Here is a 20,317-nt window from a genome sequence, read left to right as displayed (position 1 = left end):
GAAAAGCTCCTCAAGTTTCATTTATTTATAGGTGTAAAATACCTTGCAAAGTATTTTGACGATGTATATTCATCACATTGTCGAGATATTAACCTTGATTGTTCTTGGCAAAATTATAAATCTATTTGTTTAATTCGATAACATAATATGAATAGGCAAAACAAATGATTTCACAACGAATAAAACTCGATTCAGAGGCTAGAGCCTTGAATTGGGAAAGAGACCTCTCCTTGCCACCTGAACATTGTGTCAACATCAACATGCCCATATCTAACACGATGTTAGATGAAATGTCGTTGATCTTTGGTTCCACCGGCGTAATCATCTCGACTCTTATCACTTTTCGTTTATCGGAAAGACTTTTCCAACAATTTTTTAGAATCTTTACACAATCTTTTGTGGTTCCAATCATTTAGTACCCACTGTCATTAATTTATGCATTTCCCTTTGTAGTTAGTATATGGTTGACTATGGAGTTTTATATAATTTCAATATAATGATTTTTTTTTTCATTCGATAGAGTATATAGAGGTACTTAATTACCTTTAGAAAAATGGCATCTCCTTTTGGAATTTCTATAAGCATGCTCAACTCCTATATATGACCGATCGATTTTAATTTACTAAACTAATATTGAGCAAAGATAAATAGATTTTATAAGAGATATAACTTGTTTAATATCTAATTAGTGGTTTAACTAGATATAGTGGAGCATGAACTAAAACTGAGGCTACATCCAAATTGATGCCGTTAATATATATACGTGCATTTCTTCTCGTTTGCTGTTACATTTCATTCACCTTCACATTTTCCGATGGCTGAGCTATATACTCGTTGAGTGTAATTGTGTAAAACTATAGATGTCGTAAAATTAAACTCTTGAGTTACTTTTCCTCTTCTAAGCAATTAAAATATGCATTAACACTCCTTTTTACGACAGTGTGAATTGAATTTATATACTTTGATGGAATCATTTATGCAACTATTTTTTTTGTTTTGGTTTGAGGACACTTTCAGGATAACAAGCACAAACGTATTATATTGACTAGATACAATAAATCAGTCTAATGAAACTGAACTAAACTAGGGAAGAACTTGTGAATACTAGCTATGAATCAAGTGAGAGTGGCCGATTTTATCCAGCTGATTAATTACATTCAGTTTAAAGTTAAGCATACTTGTGATATAGTTTAGCTGTTGGATAATTCCAAAGCTTGAGAGCAAGATATTTCAAGAATAAGAAGATTCTAGACATAGAGAAATGGAAATAAAAAAATAGAAGTAGGAATCACAAATAAGTAAGTTTTCCAAATAAGTTTGTATAATCCTAACAGAATAAGGAGTAGCTCTTCCAACGATGGCATAGTTACATAAACTAGCTTTTCAAACGAGTTTAATATCTTTGGATTCTTATTTCTCTGCTAATAACGTTATTTTTTCTTTAAATATAATTTAACATTACATTCAAAAAAAATAAGGAAAATAAGGAGTAGCTCAGTTCTATATAAATACAAGGGTCTATCGAGAGTTGTATTATAAGATTTGAGAGACAAATTTAGTTTTCTAAATCTAATAAGAAAAGTTGTTCTTATATTTTCAAGTTTATTAGATTAGTTTTAGCACAGCAGGCAACAACACAGACACATTCAATGCACGTGTAACGAAAGCGAAATCCATATTTAATACAATCGACAAATATGAATAGTCAGTTTGGTATGAGTTAATGAATGTTCACAAACAACCACGTTAGAATGTGGTCCATGCTGTATTATTTCTATGGTTTCTAGATTTTGATTGCTTGTGAATATTTTTGATCACGTTATTTGCTTGTAGTGGCCCATATTGGTATTTTGATATCACAAATATTTATTAGCAATGTAGTTTTTATTGAAACTGTTATCATTAAATTTTCCTTTTCTGGCAATTATAGACACCAACCTATTTGTGTAGTTCGATAAGACTATACGAATAGGCATGACATATGAATTCGCAACGAATAAAACCCGAATCAAAGGCTAGAGTCTCGATCTGGGGAAGTGACCTCTCCTTACCACCTGAGCATAGTGTTAACATAACCATGTCCACAGCAAACACAATATTAGAAAAGTCGTTGATCTTTGGTTCCACCGGTGTAATCATGTCGACTAGTATCAGTTTTCCTTTTTCCGAGAGACTTGCCCAACAACTTTTTAGAATCTTTACACAATCTTCGTCGTTCCAATCGTGTAGTATCCACTGTCATTAACTTATGTAGTTAGTATATATGGTTCCAATCGTGTAGTATATATTGATATTATGTGCAATACATAGAACTTACTTTCATGAAGATGGCATCTCCTTTTGGAATTTCTTTAAACATATCTCCTGAAACATGCTCCACTCCTATAAATATATAACCCATTTTATAAGTAAATTAGGGAAAGATAAAATTTATCAAATTTTTTTAGCAATTTCAAGTACAACTTGTTGATTTTATCAGTTAATATAGTTTTGTACCTGGATAAAGAGGAGCATGGGCTAAAACCTTGGCTATGTCAAAATTGATGCCTTTGATATGAGGATACTTGGAAGTCACTAAACCTATACCGGTTCCGACTCCTCCTCCCACATCCACTAAAGTTTTAACATCTTCGAATCCCTTGTACACTTCTAGAACTCTATTCATTATCATGATGGAAGCGTCTGACATTGCCCGGTTAAAAATCTCACCGAATCGTTCGTTTGAATCAATGTATTCAAAAATTTTCATGCCGTGGGCGGAGGTAAAGGCATCCGTTCCTTCTAATATCATATCTTCGAGATGTTCCCTACGACGTAAAAATAAATTTATAATCAATTATTATTATTTTATTTTTTTTGCAAACTTATTTTATATTGACTTAGAAGGTTTATTAAAACGGGGTAATGAATGTAGTTGTTTGGCTTGTTTGTGAGTAATAAAGTAGTACGTACCAAGTCTTGAAATAGAGTTCGCTACTGGCTACCATGAAGAGAGATGCAAGAGAACCCGAGCCGCCGCCACGGTTCAAGAAAAACATGCAAACCGGTTCAGCAGCATAAACTCTCTCGGGTTTTCTGGTTTGACCGTTTTTACCAGTTTCAACCATACGGCACTTTAGGATTGAGTGACTAACAAGTAAAGCCAGCAACCTGTCCAACAAAACCGGTGCCTCCGGGTTGGTGGGTTTGGTAGGGAGACGAAGCGCAATCTCAGAAGACGAGAGCCACATGCCTTCATCTACAGCAGCGATCGTGTCGAAGACACCAAGCTCCAAGGCTGTTTTGAAAGCCATGGGGAAGGCCATAGTGTACAAGATCTTATCCGCTTGCAAGCTCACTGTGTCTTTGTCAAATTGCTGATCTTCTTTGATTAGACCCAATTCAGAAGAAGTGGTTAAGGGGGTCTTGAAGATGGTTTGCCATTGTTGTTGTTTGTTGAAAATTTGAGGAAGATAGATAATAACAAATATATAGAGATGGTAAGATAAAGCTGAACGTTGTCTTTCACACTTGCTGCCATTTTATAGGGAGAAGCCTGGAAAGCTGTGCCTGTGTGCTGTGTTCACAATATTATATTATATATGCCTAAATTATACCAGATATTTTAGCCAAAAAAAACAAGATTATGCCTACATATTTATTTGCATGCGGATTAACGAAAGCATAACCTAATTTTTCTTAAAAACTAAACTAATCTCTTTAGTTTTTTTTGCATTGATTAATATCCAAACATGTTACGAGCCCAAAAAAAAAAAAATCGATTTTGTATGGTTTGTCTTTTTTTTTTCCTAGTAACTGTAATAGTAGTAAATAACCGTCAAATTACGTAACTAATAAAAGAAAGGTAAACTGAGATGAGTGGTTTACTCCAAAAAATAATAATAATAATAATAAAATTAAATGGCACTAAATCAACAATTCCTAAGGCTATTCGTGCATATTCTTGATAAACCCTCTCAGGCACTCAGGCACTCAGGCTAATGTTATTAAAATAACACTAAAATAATTATTTCGTCAACTTAATTTAATCGATTAAAACTGTTATAAGAAATAAAGTATGGATGTTAAAAATCTTTAACGAAAACATCAAATTTATTAATGATCATATGATTTATGCTCTGTATTATAAAAAAACATAAAAATTATATTTAATATTTGTAGCATATCTCAAGTCAAAGCGCAATATTATACCATCATGAAAGAGAAAGACAATGACAAATTAGAGCATTTTAGTCCAAAATTTTTGGAAAAGCGGCAAATATAAAACATATCAAATTTCTATAAAATATCTCCTAAAATAATAATGCAAATACAACAAAGGAATAAAAAAACTATAGTATCAAACAAATAAAAATTCTCTAGTTTTCTAAAACAATTAGTATAATGGATCATTATCCGATAAGAATATGTACTATAGTATAAAATAATTAGTATAATGGATCAAATTTCTATAAAATATCTCCCAAATAATGATGCAAATACAACAAAGAATAAAAAAAACTATAGTATCAAACAAATAAAAATTCTCTAGTCTTCTAAAATAATTAGTATAATGGATCATTATCGGATAAGAATATGTACTAATGTGTGCTCTCCATATTTGATTTTTCCCACTATCACTCATCAATTTGTTTATTTGATAACATACATACAAAATATATATGTTAAATTCAAAAAAAATATAAAATTGCAATATTAAAAGTAAATATTGTTTTAAACAAAGTAATTTTTAAAATAAATACAAGGATAATTATTATTACAATAATATGATTTTCGGAGAAAAAGCCAACCCATGCTACAACACGATCGATATCTAATTCAGTTTTATGTGATATGGTTTAGCAGCAGGCAATAACTTTAGAAACACATACACATTCAATGCACATGTTAGTTGTGACATGTACATACGAAAGCGAAATCAATATTTAATACAAAACAAAAAAAATGAATGTTCAACAAACAACCACGTTAGACTGTCATATATAGTAGTGGTTCATGCTGTACTATTTCTATGTTTTCAAGATTTTGATTGCTGGCCCTTTATTTTTTGTGTAACTTGCAGTGCCTATTTATATGCCATTTAAATTGCGATTTCTTTTAAAAAAATTGGAGAGATTGAACAGATTTATTCAGATGGCTATTATTATATAAATTACACACAAGGGGAAAAAACCATTATAAACGTAAAAACCCCGTGAATATGTGAAATACAAGGTAAAATAGTTTATTTTGATAAAACAAGGTATATATGGAGTTTATATAGAGTCTCTATGTTGACAAGACTAATCTTATTTTTCGTTGGTATATTCTGGAACCTATTTGTGTAATTCGATAACACTATACGAATAGGCATGACATATGATTTCACATCGAATAAAACCCGAACCAAAGGCTAGAGTCTCGATCTGGGGAAATGACCTCTCCTTACCACCTGAGCATAGTGTTAACATATACATGTCCATACCAAATACAATTTTAGAATAAGTGTCGTTGATCTTTGGTTCCACCGGCGTAATCATCTCGACTAGTATCACTTTTCCTTTTTCCGGAAGACTTGTCCAACAGTTTCTTAGAATCGTTAGGCAATCTTCGTCGTTCCAGTCATGTAGTATCCACTGCCATTAATTTATGTAGTTAGTATATTGTTGACAATGGGATCATATATATATCTTTGGCTTTTCCATAAAAAAGAAGTGGTTATATTATGAACTTACTTTCATGACGATGGCATCTCCTTTTGGAATTTCTTTAAACATATCTCCTGAAACATGCTCCACTCCTATATATAAAACAGTTTAAGTAAATCTGAGAAAGATAAATTATATTATTTATTTTGTAAAAAATTAAAATATAATGGTTATCTCAGAACTAGCAATTTCAAGTACAATTTGTTGACTTTATGAGTTCGTATATAATATATAGTGTACCTGGATAAATTAGAGGAGCTTCGGTTATAACCTTGGCTACGTCAAAATTGATGCCCTTAATATGTGGATACTTGGAAGTCACTGAACCTATGACGTGTCCAAATCCTCCTCCAACATCCACTAAAGTGTTTACATCGTCGAATCCCTTGTACACTTCTAGAACTCTATTGATGGTCAACGTGGAAACTTCTGACATTGCCCGGTTAAACATCTCACCGAATCGTTGGTTTGAACCAATGTATTCAAAGAGTCCAATGCCATGAGCAGAGGTGAATGCATCCGTTCCTTCTAATATCATATCTTTGAGATTTGTCCTACAAAATAAAAACAAAAAAAAATTGATTTTTTGCAAACTGGTTTTACTGGTTCATTAAAACGGGGTAATGAAAAGGTTAATGCAATTTACTTATAATCAAGTAGTTATTTGGCTTGTTTGTGAATAATGAAGTATAGTACGTACCAAGTTTTGAAATAGACTTCGCTTAGGCATACCGTGAACAGAGTCGCAAGAGAACCCGAGCCGCCGCCACGGTTCAAGAAAAACATGCAAACCGGTTCAGCGGCATAAACTCTCTCGGTTTTTCCGGTTTGGCCGTTTACTCCCGTCTCAACCATACGGTGCTTTAAGATGGAGTGGCTAACAAGTAAAGCCAGCATCCGGTCCAACAAAACCGGTGCCTGCGGGTTGGTGGGTTTGGTTGGGAGACGAAGCGCAATCTCAGAAGACGAGAGCCACACGCCTTCATCTGCAGCAGCAATTGTGTCGATGACGCCAAGCTCCAAGGCGGCTTTGAAAATCATGGGGAAGGCCACAGTGTACAAGATCTTCTCCGCTTTCAAGCTCACGGTTTCTTCGTCAAATTGTTGTTCTTCTTTGATTAGACCCGGTTTAAGGGAAGTGGTTAAGGGATCTTGAAGATGGTTTGCCATTGTTGAAAAATTGAGAAAGATAGGTAGCAATGCTGCAAAGATATAGAGATAGTAAGAGAAAGCTGAACGTTGTCGTTCACTCTTGCTGTCATGTTATAGGAGAAGCCTCGAAGCTGTCTGTGTCCACACTCCACAAGATTATGCTGAGATATTTGTTTGCATGCGGATTAATAAAAGCATGCATAACCTAAATTTGTCTAAGAAAATTAAATTAATGTCTAGATTTTGTTTCCATTGACTAATATCCAATAATTATGTCGTCAAAGACGTACGCTAACATATGTTAGTTACAAAAATGAAATGAGAAATTTCCTCGAATATAACTAAAAATCATTTATTTAGCCTCGAACATGCTGAACAAGTCTTACAGCACATATTATATCATAATTTAACAAAAAAAATATTCTCATGTATTTATTTTTGAATAAGAATCGTTATTTTACAATTCTTAGTTTGCAATATAAGAATAGTGTCCCAAACATTTTTAACGAACCCAAAAAATCATAATCGTTTTGTATGGATGTTCTGTTTTTTTTTTTTTGGTTCACAGAAGGCCGTGTAACTCTGTTTTTTGCAAAGTAATAAATGAAAAGAACGAACAAGGCTTATTTTTTTTGTATTCGTCAAACAAAAATAATATAACTAAAACTCGTGGAATTATAATTTTCAATAGAAAAAGGCGTCGAATTATAATTTTCAACAGAAAAAATAGTAGTGGAATTATACTTTTCAATAGAAAAAAAGTCGTGGAATTATAATTTTCTACCGAGGTGTGCATGACTGAAGAGAAAGACAATGACATTCCAGAATTGTCGTGGTAGAAAATTCAGTTGATGCGTCATTTTTAATAAGAATGGGGAGGATGTGCTGAAGAGCTCTTTACCTGTTCCTCATTGTTCTATTGCAATAACACAGAAATTAAAAAAGTATGGGTATAAAACTCTAGGAATGTGGTTATATGATGGAAATAATTAACAGATATAAGCTTTTGCTAGCGAGCACTGGGGCTCGAATAGAGAGGGAAAAAGAGTTAAGATTTTATCAAAATAACTAAACGTTATAAATCGCAAGTGCAAAATCATTTGGGATCATAGTGAATATAGAGTGAGGCTTGGTTTACAAGAAATGATTTAATTAATGGGTAGGGGTAAAACCCTCAAAGGCTTCCCATTTATATTTCTACCACATAATGTTTTTGTAAGCTGTTTAATTTAGTTACATGCGTAATCGTAGCGACCTAATTTAATTTTGGAGAAGTGTCCTAATTACTCATTGATATTCATTACACTCATATAAATGATGAATCCACTTGGTAGAAACCTAATTACATGGGCTATAGTCTATAGATGGGCTTGTAGACAAGAATTACATGAGCTTGTCATCATGTGTGCTTTAAAAATATATGTAGTGTCCACATTGAGGAGACTAGCTAGTCTTATTTTTACTTGGTAAAAACATCGTATCTATTTGTGTAATTCGATAACATAGTACGAATAGGCAAGACATATGACTTCACAACGAAGGAAACCTGACTGAAAGGCTAAACTCTCGAATTGCGGAAGAGACCTCTCCTTACCACCTGAGCAATGTGTTAACATCACGATGTCCACGGCTAACACAACGTTAGAATAAGAGTCGTTGCTCTTTGGTGTTTTTGGGGTAATCATCTCAACTATTATCACTTTTCCTTTCTTGGGAAGACTTCTCCAGCAATTTTTCAGAATCTTTACACAGTCTTCATCATTCCAATCATGTAGTATCCACTGAATTTAATTTATATGTCCATTTTATTTTATTGTTAGTACATATATGGTTGGCAATATTATATATATATGAATGATTATATATATATAGAGGAACTTACTTTCATGAAGATGGCATCTCCTTTTGGAATTTCTGTAAACATATCTCCTGAGACATTCTCCACTCCTATTATAACAATTTAAAGAGATATAGTTATCAAAACGTACGAGCACTTCAAAATACAACTTGTACTTTTTTCAGCTAGTGGTATGCCTGGATAAAGAGGAGCATGAACTAAAGCCGAGGCTAGATCGAAATTGATGCCTTTAATATGAGGATACTTGGAAGTGACTAGACTCATGTTGGTTCCATTTCCTCCTCCCACGTCCACCAAAGTATTCACATCTTCAAATCCTCTGTAAACTTCTAAAACCTTCTTCACGATCATTATGGAAGCTTCCGACATTCCCTGGTTAAACATCTCAGAGAACCGTTCGTTGGAACCTATGTATTCGAAAACTTTCATGCCATGAGCAGAGCTGAATGCATCTTTTCCTTCTAATATCAAATCCTTGAGATGTGTCCTGTAAAAAAAATAATTAATCCATTTTTCATTAATGATACTATGAATAGTATAACATTTTGTTGTTCACCGGTTCATTTAGTAATATTCGTACATGGTTTTAAAACAGAGTTCGCTTTGGAGCAACATGAACAGAGGGGCGAAAGAACCGGAGCCATCTCCCTGGTTCAAGAAAAACTTGCAAACCGGTTCAGCTGCATAGACCCTCTCCATCTTTTCACTTCTACCATTCTCTCCGGTTTCCACCATACGGTACTTCAAGATTGCATGGCTCGCTAATAAAACCAGCATCCGGTCCAGCAATACCGGTGCCTCCGGATTGGTGGGCTTGGTTGGGAGACCGAGCGTGATCTCGGAAGAAGAGAGCCACACACCATCATCTACGGAAGCAATCATGTCAATGACGCCAAGCTCCAAAGCGGCTTTGAAAACCATGGCGAATGGCATGATGTATAAGATCGTCTCCGCTTGCAAGCTCACTTCGTCAAATTGTTGTGTTTCTTTGGTTAAACAAGTGGTTAACTGATCTTGAAGATGGCCGTTTGCCATATTGTTTTTTTTGCTGGTGGAAAACTTGAAAAAGGTAGATCACAAAGGTATTAGATGGTAATTAGATAAAGTTGGTTTCCATTTGTTTCGTGAGGATGTAATATATAGATTTTAGAATTTTTCATCTTGTTTAGACTTAGTTGGTGTTTACGACTTTTGACGGGTTGCTGTGATTTCGTCCACACTCCACACTCCACACTCCACACTCCACACTCAACAACTAAAAAATACATTCAGTAATGTATGGAAAGGTAAGGTACGGAATTGAAACCAATATTAATGAAGCATGACTAGTAAGTGTGGTATGTGTTGATGAATGTTTGACTAACAGGTAACAACCTGGTTCAAACAACAAGAGAAACTTTAGCTTAGGTAACGTTCACTTATCTCTAGTGACGAACCGGTTGCCGGTTTATATCTAAACTGATTTGTTGCCGGTTTGTGGATAAACCGTTCTCATTAATTTTTGAGATATTTGGCAAAATGATACATTTTTCAAACATAATTAGGAAACACATACATTCACTATTTACAATTGGGAAAAAACACATTCACCACTGTTCAACTATTTCCACGTCCATTTTTGTCATTAAAGATTCTACTTAATTACATTACATGCCATTGTTTTCCATTTTCTTCTATTTTCTTGATTTTTCAAATAAATTAATAAAAATTTTATTTTAGGATTCTATATTTTTCTTTACAATTTGGTATGAATTTTAATTAACAGTTTTTAAATAAATTATATAAATATTTTGTATCCGTACACATTTTTAAGTGTACAGATGTCTATACACCTTATTAAGTGTATAGATGTCTGTACACATTAATAATGTGTACAGATGTAATTTTTACAAAACCATTGGGGTACATGCAAATAAGCCAATTGGGTTTCAGAGGTCTGTACCCTAAGAATTAAACAAATTACATCTGTACACTTAATAATATGTACATGCATCTGTACACTTAATAATGTGTACATGCATCCGTACATTTAATAATGTGTACATGCATCCGTAATGTGTACAAAATACAAAATTTGTAAACAAATATTTAACATTATCAAATAAAATCATCAAACAAAATACATATCAAATTATAAAGAAAAAACATATATTTTTATATATCTAAAAATTTTTAGATAACAAATTTTAATTAGCTAATATTTATGTTTCTAGATTGTGTAGAATATAATAAAGAAGAAAAAAAAATCTTAAGGCCCACAGAATCTCTCTCCTCCTTCCCACTCTCCATCTATCTCTATTCTTTCTTCCTCGTAACTTTCGACCATGCCCTTTATGTAATCTTCTCCCAATCACAATGTCCCACCCAATTTTCTATCTCTTCCTACTTCTATCTCACACCACCCTATTTTTCCAATTTTAAATAGTGAATATATGTTTTTCATAATTAAGTTTTAGAAATATACTAAAATGCTAACAAACCCTTAATTTTTGCTGTTTGATAGATAATTCTGACAGACCTTGGAACTGTTTAAACATAAACCGGTTGCTTGTCAATGTTTTTCTAATTGTGTTATTTGGAAAAATAGACACTTTTCAAAACATAATTGTAAAATTAGTACAATCACTATTTACAATTAGCAAATTCCACATTTTTTACTGTTTTCTACTGTTCACATGACCTTTCAACCCTCATCAACATTTTATATTTACAACAACGTCATTGAGTCGGTGATTTTTTTTTAATATATGCTCCCTACAATCTTAAAAACAAAATGCTGGGTAATTAAAATTGATTTTTGAAAATTTTAAAAATGTATAAAAATCTCTGTTTTTTTTCTTTATAATTTGATATATTTTTTGTTTGATAATTTTATTTGATAACTTTAAATATTTTTTACAAATTTTGTATCCGTACACATTAATAAGTATACAAATGTATGTACACATTATTAAGTGTACAGATGTCCGTACACATTATTAGTGTATAGATGTAATTTGTGTAATTTGTTTAATTCTTAGGGTTTAAGATATTTGTATCACAATGGTTTTGTTCAAATTACATATGTACACTTAATATTGTGTGTTTGTAAACTTAATAAAGTGTATAGACATTTGTACACTAAATAAAGTGTAGAGATACATAAGATGTATATATATATATATATAAATTATGAAATAAAATTCTTATCAAATTATAAAGAAAAAATATAGATTTTTTTTTGTATCTAAAAAGAAATTTCTAAAAAAAATTATATTAACAATTATTTGAATAATTATGATTGAAAGAAAAAAAAAACTTTATTTCACACCCACACACATACTCCTTTTGGTAATCTTCTCATCTAAACCTATGTCCCACAATCTCTCCTATCTCACACATTCTCTATTATACAACACCTAGTTTTTCAATTTTGAATAGTAAATGTATTAGTTTGCCAATTAAGTTTCCAAAATGTACTAGTATGCAAACAAACCCTTTCTAATTTATCATTGAAGCTTAATTCAGTAATCTTCCTAACCAATTTGGTATTTTTATATCAAACAAGCTAATATCTCGTCCCATGAAAAATTATTAAACCATCTTTGCTAGATCAAAATCCTTTTCTTTCATTTATGCCAAGTCATGGTTTTTTTCTTTGATTATATTATATTTGGTCTAGCAAAGATGGTTTGCCGTCGTTTGTTGTTGACAAAAGTTGATAGCAAACATGTGGATAATTTCATGTTTACTGTAAAAATTATTTCATGAGAAGCCTTGAAATTAAGATTGTGACTTACTGATCCGTAGAGAAATATTAGTATTAAAGAAGAAAAAACAGAAGATAGTAAAATACAAAAGGTGAATCAAATAAATGGTAGTATTAATAGTAACGATCAAACCAAAATCTATGAAACCAAATGCAAAAACATGAGTTTTCCTAGTTAAAAGTAAAAATTGATTGTATAATTTGATGTCATATTATTAGTTTGGCTCAAAAATCTTGGCCACGAAATTGTAGATTTCCTTCTATATACACTTGTTACTTTAAAAAGAGCTTTGTGGTGTTGGATGATGGATTATTAATGTCAATGGTGTGTATCCCTAATCAAGTTGAAACCGCGTGGACCTTAATTTCTTGGATTGTAATTTGAAAATATCTATATATGGTCCTACTTTAAAATGCATGGACGCAACACACATGCCTGATTATTAATTTTTTTTTTCTTCTAATGAGAGATGTCACAAAACCAAAGTGCACATGAATTTGTACAAGATATCTACTACATGGGGATCCCAATACATATCGTCGTTTTATTCAGGACAACATGTTTATGATATTGATCGTTATTGAATACTCATATAATTGTCCTAAATTAAATAGTCTAGAATAAGTTATGCTTATCGAAAGAATGACGTATGGCTGATATAATAATAAAAACTTACAAAGAGACTAGACAAAATTTCTTATGAGTATTTTACTAATTCACAGATCTACAACACGCGTTTACGTTTCTTGAACAAAATTTGTTAAAATCATTAAAAATTGTATTTAAGCAAAATAATTAGGTATATTAAATGTTCAAATTAAATAACATGAGGTATTTTTTAGAAATTTTCCCAGTCAAAAATAATAATAGAACCCTTCGAAATTTCAGAATTGTATACAGTATTATATAGTACAATCGCAGGTGTTGAGTTGTTTTATACTCAAAATAGAAACTTGCAAAACCTAAGGAGAGGGAGGAGCTGGCACCACCGCCTAACTCGCCATTGACACACCACCAAAGCTCTGTTTTAATTACTTTATTTTCTCTACACACATCGATAAAGATAGATAGATACACACAGACCTAATAAAGTCTTTTTAATTGCACTCACCTTTTTAACATAAATTCAATGGTTCAAAAATCGTATTAAAAAAAAAAAACGTTTTTGTTTGTGTGTTTCTTTAAAGGTTACAACTTTAACCCTAATTACTGATACTCTGTCTCAATCTTCTTCTTCTTCTTCTTCCTTCTAATTCATCTTCGTGCTCTCTTTCTTCTAAGCTACTTCTCCTGAATTCCGTATTTGATCCGTTTAATCCAAGTTTCGGATTTTTATATAACAAACGAGCTAGCTCTTGAGATTTTGTGATAAAGAGAAACAGAGTAAATAATGGCGAACAGAGATGTTGAGAGAGGAGGGAAGAGAAACAGAGGAGCTAATAACAACAACTATTTCTACGATGAGTCTTCCGGCGAAACTCATTGGACTTCGTGGTTGATTCCGGCTATTGTAGTGGCGAATCTCGCCGTCTTCGTCGCTGTGATGTTTGTTAATGATTGTCCTAAGAAAATCACAGGAGCTAACAAAGAGTGTGTTGCGAGATTCCTCGGTAGATTCTCGTTTCAGCCACTTAAAGAGAATCCTCTCTTTGGTCCTTCTTCTTCAACGTAAGTTTACTTTTAAAAAGCTCCAGATTCAAGTTTTTATCTTCTGGGTATCTCAAAAGTCTCAATTTTTTTTTTGTTTTCTAATTCGCAATTTGGTTTGATCTCTCTAATTGAGCTCAAAGTTTTCATTTTTATTCAGTAATATTGTGGTTGAAGCTTGAGATTCTTGAATTCGTGAATCTGATTGACTAGCAAAACAAGTTTGATCTTTCTGGACCTTAAAAGTCTCAATCTTTTTGTATTTAAATTTGCAATTGAGTTTGATCTCTAGCGTCTGTAGTGGCTTGGACAATGAGCTCCAGCTTGTGGGGTTTCTCAAAGTTTCCATTTTTTCATTTAGTACTTATACATCTAGCCTGGCTAGAATTTGTCGGTTCATACGTATCCCAATTGAAGACTTCTCTTTTCTAGAATTGGACTAAGCAACTTATGGATCCAATTGAAGTTGTTTAGGTTTCATTGTCAAAATGTTCTGTGAATGTCTCTTGTGATGGTTAATTTGTGGTTCCTTGTTTTACTTTTTGTTCTTGTTTGCTTGGTGTTTGATTTAGTTTTTCTCTTGATCCTTGTTTTAGATTGGAGAAAATGGGAGCATTGGAATGGAGGAAAGTAGTACATGAACATCAAGGATGGAGACTTCTCACTTGTATGTGGCTTCACGCTGGCATCATTCATCTTCTTACCAATATGTTGAGTTTGATTTTCATTGGTATCCGCCTTGAGCAGCAGTTTGGCTTCAGTAAGTCTTTTTGCCTTTGCCTTTCCCATGAAAGTTATAGATCAATTTTTTCATCATCAACTGATACATTTTATCTTTATCACGGCCGTGTGTAGTAAGAGTTGGGCTTATCTACTTAGTATCGGGTCTCGGTGGAAGCATACTTTCATCGCTTTTCCTTCAAGAAAGTATCTCTGTTGGTGCCTCGGGTGCTCTCTTTGGACTTCTTGGAGCAATGTTATCTGAACTTCTCACCAATTGGACTATCTATGCCAACAAGGTACTTATGTCCTTTCCACTAAACCAGCCTTAACCGAAACTTTGACATATCTGAAACTGAAACCATATGAAATTCATTTTTTATTCATTTGAAGCAGTTTTGGGTTCTTTTGATTTGGTTCATTTTTTATTCATCTGAAGCTTTTGATTTGGTTCTTCAGATTCTAATCTAAACACATTTTTGCTCAGTTTTGGTTTTGGTCTTAGCATATAGGTTCAGGTTTGGTTTATATATACCCTCTCTTAACAGTATTTATTTGCAGGCAGCTGCTCTGGTCACTCTTCTGTTCATCATTGCAATCAACTTAGCACTAGGAATGCTTCCTCGGGTCGACAATTTCGCACACATCGGAGGGTTTTTAACCGGATTCTGCCTCGGGTTTGTCCTCCTTGTCCGACCACAGTACGGTTGGGAAGCTTCCCGCACCAACTCTACGCGAAACAAACGCAAGTATAGCATGTACCAGTACGTGCTGTTCATAGTTGCAGCGGTTGTACTTGTGGTTGGGTTAACTGTTGGATTAGTGATGCTGTTCAAAGGAGAGAATGGGAACAAACATTGCAAATGGTGTCATTACCTCAGCTGTTTCCCAACTTCTAAATGGACATGCTAATCACCATCATCATCGCCATCATCATAATCATATACAGTATAAGCTTTTATATGTGATTTTGTTAACATTTAATATCTTTGATCTCTCTAGTCTTTGATTACTTTATATCTGTACATTACAAAATTCGTCTTGTGTAAAAAAAAAGGGATAGAAACAAAAGAGTGTATTTTTATTACATTTGAAAACCATAAAAGAGTGTATTTTTATTACATTTGAAAACCATACTTCTCAAAACTGTCTTAAGTACATAATTTGTATTATTGGATTAAAGGCATTTTATCTCAACCAATGTTTCATTATAGAATTTTTTTTTTTTTTCATTATAGAAATTGATTTGCTAAAGTTCACAGGGAAAACATGAGCTTAAATTGGAAATAAATTCCTTTAATTTGGTCAATAGTACACACATTTTGTATTATGCATCTTAGGTCTTGTAGATTGTTCCTCCTTTGCTTCAATCTAACTTTCTCTAGACCTCTTTCTTCTTGAGTTTCACATGATAACCATTTGGAAATTGCAATCCAGGACTTCGACGTACGTTTCCTCCACTGATCTCCTCCCATCTGATGGAAATCCAAGAAACAAAATTGCAAATATTAGTAACCATAATTATCTCTTTAAATCAACAAAAAAAAAAAAGAAACAGAAGAGCAGCCTTATTGAACCTGTATTTTGTGACCAAGCTATGAAGGAAAACTGCCATTTGGAGTTTGCTAAAGTCAGTTCCGATACAGAATCTCATTCCACCACCAAATGCCATGAATGTCTTTGATGCATTTGTATATTTTGATCCCTGTAATATTTCACCAGTTTGATTTAGTTTTGTTTTGAAAACCTTTTCAGGTTACTTAGAGTACAAGTCATATATATGTATGTAGAAGATTTTGGTGAACTCACTTCCCATCTAGATGGATTGAAGACAAGTGGATCTTCATAGATTTCTGGATTCAAATGTATAGCTGGAGGACATACCATCACTGTCCAACCAGCTGGAATAAGATAACCTGCAACCATTTTGACAAAGTGATTAATTTGGATATAGTCATATAGGGCAACTGATATCAATCCAACTATTTTGTGTTGTTGCTTTGTTGATCGTACCTTCATATTGGGTATCTACCAAGGCTTTTCTGAAGATTGCAGGGGCTAAATTCGCTAGTCTCGCTGTTTCGTTTATGCACTGCATTATTAAGGTATAACATTTAGTTAGATAAGGATACGTATTATAATCTACCTACCTTAGAGGAGATTGACACAATTAGTAATCTACCTGAAATGTGTATGTCATTGATTTATATTCTTTCCAAGTAAGTCCAGAGTCAGCATCTTCACGGTTTCTCAGAATTGCCTCATGCTCTTCCTGTTTGAGATTAATAGTTTTTTAACTTTTGGTATAATTACATCAGCTTATTTAGAGAAATGTGTTTTTCATTTTACTGACCGTTAGACGTTTTAGAATTGAAGGGTCGTCTGAGAGGAACTTGATGGCTAAAGTTAATGAAAAAGATGTTGTCTCGAAGCTGGCAAAAACCAACACAAACATCAAGTCTAGTGCAATTTCTTCTGTCAGAGGTGTCCCTTCTTTATTAAGCTCTTCAATGACATAATCAAAGAAATCACTTGGATTCTCCCTTGGCTTCTCATATCTCTCCTGAAGCATATCCCTCAACATTTTCATTGCCCTTTCCCTACCCTGAACCAGTCACCAATTTTTAAGCTTGGGTACTATGAATTGCTTTACAATAAAAAGACACACCATGAATTGTGGCTAAGTATAATAACCTTTAGGCACTTGTGATAAGCTGTCCCCGGGATGTTGATAGGGAAGGAGATCAAACCATCAATGAACGCAGCAAAGCATTCCTTTAGATTCTCTGAGGAATTTCCTGGACTATGGCCCATCAACTTTTTCGTGGTGCGATCCAGTATCAACTAACAGAAAAGAAACTTAATTAGGAAAGTTCGATACAGAGAAAAGTGGAAATTATGTTACTTGGAACTTACGCTTGCCGTTGAATCTTTCAGCTCAATTGAATTTTGAGTTGACCAGAGCTCTAACTTCTTACAAACATTTTGCTCAATTTCAGGAAGCATCTTCTTGCGACTTTCATGGCCAAAGAGACTCAAGATCATGTGCTTGAGGTACTTATATAGGAACCCATGTAATGTTGCCAGATTCTGCTTTCCAAAGATTTCAGTGAAAGTGTCAGGATACCAATTCTTGAAACATTGACCTTCTTGGTTGAGCACAAAATAACTAAAATCAGGGTCTGTTGCTACAATAACTGGTATCCCCACAAGACTGGTCTCGAATATTGGCCCGTACCTGCATGCAAGCCACGAAATTTGTAAGGATTTCACTTCAGTTTTCATAGATATATATTTAGAAATACAAAAGTATACAACTCTGCAAGAAAGAAGTAAATATACTCACTTTACAACCCTCTCTTTGATAAAAGGTTGGATGTCTGAATTTGTGTAAGGTTTGAAGAAAGAAATCGTTTCACCAAGAAGGGGTATGCCCATAGAACCTGGTGGAAGCTTCCCTCTGCATTTGGGGTTCCTCCATTTGTAAACCCAAGTTGTGACCCTTGTCACAAGTAGAGAAACCAAAATGCAAAATGCCCACAACATATCACTCTTAAGAGAATTGAAATATTGTATGTTGCTGATTTGCTGCTTTCTAAGTATGGAATATTTTTCTTATTTTTTTTATTAAATAGGACTAACTATGAAAATATCTTTAAATAGAAGATACGCTAAATTGTTGCATGTTACGACAACCTTATGATGACTCCTTATATAGAGACTAAAGAGGCAAGTCCTTACCACGGGGGCTTTGAATTTTATTTTTTGGTCAAACACACGTTAACTAAAAATATCACACCATAATTGGTAATGGTAGCCCAAATAGGGAAAGAGTTAACAAATGCAATTTCAAAAAATAATAACCAAGATGCCTATTACAAACTTTAATTTGAGTTATAATCCAATTCTAAGAGATTTGTATTTGTTGATCCTACGGTCATACCCAAAGGTTCAGACCGGATTGTAAGATAATTTGTTACGTGGGTGATTTTGGATATGCTAGTTTAGAAAAAATAATTACTTAAGTAGTTAAAACACGTTTTCGATCTGTGTGTATAAAAGCATATCTATTGGAGTCTCAACTAGAGGAATGATACTTGGGTTACTTGGGTTCACCCTTAGCAATAATGAACTCCTTCATTCTTTTTTTTTTTTTACGCAATGAATAAATGCTATGTCATATTATTTCGGTTTCATAAAAAGTATTATTTTGACATAATTCACATAAATTAAAAAAAATTATACATGTTTGCCTTTATATTCTAATAAATAATAATTTGAATTCAATGAAAATGAGTTTTAAGGATAAATTAAGAAACTTAGTGTAAAAAACACAGAGAAATTGTAGAGTGGCATTCTTAGTAAAACAAAAAAAAAATCTAGAATGACAATATTTGTGAAAATTAAATTTAAATAAATATTAAAAATTAAATAAAAATATATTGAAAATATTAAGTTAGTTAAATTCAAACTGATATATAATCTCATTTAATTATAAAATATTAATTCTAAATCTCAATTATAAACTCAAAGTTACATTTTAAAATATTTGAACACACTTACAAAATTAGATTTTAACATCTCAGGAATAAATCATAACTCACTGATAAGTCTTTACAAAAAATTATTTTCGTTTTTCATAATAAACATTAACTTTAGTTCTTATAGTTTGCAATAAAATATATTGTCTTTGCAAAACAGAGTTAAGATGTAAGAACTTATATATATGCCTATATTTATTTTTATATAAGATAACTTATTTATAGTTATAGTTATTTTATAAAGAATTATATGTATTATATATGTATATATGTTTCTGTAAAGTATTCGACATAATTTCTAATAAAAAAATATTGAAGATTCATTCGTTTCAAAATATGTAGTCTGCCTTAATTACCAAAATATATTTTATTGATATGCATTCGATATGTTATGCAATAAATAATAGGTTTTTAGGTTTAGGCATTTGTAATGGAGTGATTCACGTTGAATCTCTACTAATCTCTAAGTTGATTTTATCAATATAAACACTAAACAACTACTGTATTATGCATATAATATTTTCTGAATTTATTTATTTGTAATATATGCACAAGTGTCAAATTTGTAAGTGCACAGCATGTATTTTGGAGGAACGAATTATTTATTATATATGACATACTATATTGAGTAATAATCCAAGTTGTAAAAGATTGTTATTGATATTTGATATCTGTAACGTGGGTGAGATTTTATTGTTATTGATATCTGTAGCGTGGGTGGGTGTGTATTATATTATCGAGTAATAGTCCAAGTTGTAAGAGGTTGCTATATATATATCAAGTAGTTAAACAAGTTTTTCGATTTGTGAGAATTATAAAATAACTCAAGCAACTAAGTTTGAACTTTTACAACAAAACTATAAACTTAGTTTTTGTTGACCGGATGTATGATAATGATAAATATTAATATATATCTCGATAATCAATATAATTTTTTGGTTTGAAATTTTATTTTGAAACCAG

The 20,317-nt window shown here is 32.5% G+C and overlaps 5 protein-coding genes across 7 annotated transcripts; 1 reads left to right on the top strand and 4 right to left on the bottom strand.

Moving 5' to 3' along the window:
- Positions 1-1,865: 1,865 nt before the first annotated feature.
- Positions 1,866-3,715, bottom strand: LOC104752982 (indole glucosinolate O-methyltransferase 1-like). The gene is made up of 4 exons (XM_087493501.1): positions 2,953-3,715; positions 2,497-2,807; positions 2,318-2,382; positions 1,866-2,235 (listed from the first exon to the last, which is right to left on the bottom strand). Exons 1-4 carry the CDS (start codon positions 3,303-3,305, stop codon positions 1,939-1,941), a joined length of 1,026 nt encoding a protein of 341 aa, XP_087349627.1. The 5' UTR covers positions 3,306-3,715; the 3' UTR covers positions 1,866-1,938.
- A 1,391-nt stretch (positions 3,716-5,106) lies between these two features.
- Positions 5,107-7,002, bottom strand: LOC104752981 (indole glucosinolate O-methyltransferase 4). The gene is made up of 4 exons (XM_010475245.3): positions 6,388-7,002; positions 5,928-6,241; positions 5,715-5,779; positions 5,107-5,615 (listed from the first exon to the last, which is right to left on the bottom strand). The coding sequence occupies exons 1-4, from the start codon at positions 6,855-6,857 to the stop codon at positions 5,316-5,318; spliced, it is 1,149 nt and encodes a 382-aa protein (XP_010473547.2). The 5' UTR covers positions 6,858-7,002; the 3' UTR covers positions 5,107-5,315.
- A 1,112-nt stretch (positions 7,003-8,114) lies between these two features.
- On the bottom strand, positions 8,115-9,950 carry LOC104752980 (indole glucosinolate O-methyltransferase 4-like). Of its 2 annotated transcripts, none has more exons than XM_010475243.3 (4): positions 9,278-9,950; positions 8,874-9,184; positions 8,722-8,786; positions 8,115-8,620 (listed from the first exon to the last, which is right to left on the bottom strand). In XM_010475243.3, the coding sequence occupies exons 1-4, from the start codon at positions 9,730-9,732 to the stop codon at positions 8,321-8,323; spliced, it is 1,131 nt and encodes a 376-aa protein (XP_010473545.1). In that variant the 5' UTR covers positions 9,733-9,950; the 3' UTR covers positions 8,115-8,320. The 2 variants fall into 2 exon arrangements, with proteins under 2 accessions (XP_010473545.1, XP_087349438.1); XM_087493312.1 differs by having other exon boundaries at positions 8,925-9,184; positions 9,278-9,915.
- Positions 9,951-13,338: 3,388 nt separating this feature from the next.
- Positions 13,339-15,959, top strand: LOC104752978 (RHOMBOID-like protein 2). The gene is made up of 4 exons (XM_010475241.3): positions 13,339-14,114; positions 14,690-14,853; positions 14,949-15,112; positions 15,375-15,959. Exons 1-4 carry the CDS (start codon positions 13,837-13,839, stop codon positions 15,723-15,725), a joined length of 957 nt encoding a protein of 318 aa, XP_010473543.1. The 5' UTR covers positions 13,339-13,836; the 3' UTR covers positions 15,726-15,959.
- A 40-nt stretch (positions 15,960-15,999) lies between these two features.
- LOC104752979 (cytochrome P450 87A3-like) lies at positions 16,000-18,501 on the bottom strand. 2 transcript variants are annotated; one of them, XM_087491971.1, is made up of 10 exons: positions 18,160-18,501; positions 18,012-18,051; positions 17,730-17,903; positions 17,508-17,657; positions 17,167-17,418; positions 16,996-17,085; positions 16,827-16,905; positions 16,623-16,729; positions 16,391-16,518; positions 16,000-16,288 (listed from the first exon to the last, which is right to left on the bottom strand). In XM_087491971.1, the coding sequence occupies exons 1-10, from the start codon at positions 18,357-18,359 to the stop codon at positions 16,195-16,197; spliced, it is 1,314 nt and encodes a 437-aa protein (XP_087348097.1). In that variant the 5' UTR covers positions 18,360-18,501; the 3' UTR covers positions 16,000-16,194. The 2 variants fall into 2 exon arrangements, with proteins under 2 accessions (XP_087348097.1, XP_010473544.1); XM_010475242.2 differs by having other exon boundaries at positions 17,730-18,051.
- Positions 18,502-20,317: the final 1,816 nt, after the last annotated feature.

Source organism: Camelina sativa, chromosome 16 (assembly GCF_030686135.1).
Source record: "Camelina sativa cultivar CO46 ecotype springtype chromosome 16, ASM3068613v1".
NCBI classification, from domain to species: Eukaryota; Viridiplantae; Streptophyta; class Magnoliopsida; order Brassicales; family Brassicaceae; genus Camelina; species Camelina sativa.
Note: the sequence above shows the minus strand (reverse complement) of the source record. Positions and strands in the feature narration are given on the sequence as shown.

Coding starts and splice junctions, on each gene's coding strand:
- LOC104752982 (XM_087493501.1), bottom strand. CDS start 3,305: ATGGCCTTCCCCATGGCTTTCAAAACAGCCTTGGAGCTTGGTGTCTTC. Junction 2,808..2,952: donor GAACTCTATTTCAAGACTTG/GTACGTACTACT, acceptor TTTACGTCGTAG/GGAACATCTCGAAGATATGA. Junction 2,383..2,496: donor CCATGCTCCTCTTTATCCAG/GTACAAAACTAT, acceptor ATATATTTATAG/GAGTGGAGCATGTTTCAGGA.
- LOC104752981 (XM_010475245.3), bottom strand. CDS start 6,857: ATGGCAAACCATCTTCAAGATCCCTTAACCACTTCCCTTAAACCGGGT. Junction 6,242..6,387: donor GAAGTCTATTTCAAAACTTG/GTACGTACTATA, acceptor TTTATTTTGTAG/GACAAATCTCAAAGATATGA. Junction 5,616..5,714: donor GAGATGCCATCGTCATGAAA/GTAAGTTCATAA, acceptor AATTAATGGCAG/TGGATACTACATGACTGGAA.
- LOC104752980 (XM_010475243.3), bottom strand. CDS start 9,732: ATGGCAAACGGCCATCTTCAAGATCAGTTAACCACTTGTTTAACCAAA. Junction 9,185..9,277: donor GAACTCTGTTTTAAAACCAT/GTACGAATATTA, acceptor TTTTTTTTACAG/GACACATCTCAAGGATTTGA. Junction 8,787..8,873: donor TCATGCTCCTCTTTATCCAG/GCATACCACTAG, acceptor TTGTTATAATAG/GAGTGGAGAATGTCTCAGGA.
- LOC104752978 (XM_010475241.3), top strand. CDS start 13,837: ATGGCGAACAGAGATGTTGAGAGAGGAGGGAAGAGAAACAGAGGAGCT. Junction 14,854..14,948: donor TGAGCAGCAGTTTGGCTTCA/GTAAGTCTTTTT, acceptor GGCCGTGTGTAG/TAAGAGTTGGGCTTATCTAC. Junction 15,113..15,374: donor GGACTATCTATGCCAACAAG/GTACTTATGTCC, acceptor ATTTATTTGCAG/GCAGCTGCTCTGGTCACTCT.
- LOC104752979 (XM_010475242.2), bottom strand. CDS start 18,359: ATGTTGTGGGCATTTTGCATTTTGGTTTCTCTACTTGTGACAAGGGTC. Junction 16,906..16,995: donor CAATGACATACACATTTCAG/GTAGATTACTAA, acceptor TTAATAATGCAG/TGCATAAACGAAACAGCGAG. Junction 16,730..16,826: donor GGTAGATACCCAATATGAAG/GTACGATCAACA, acceptor AAATGGTTGCAG/GTTATCTTATTCCAGCTGGT.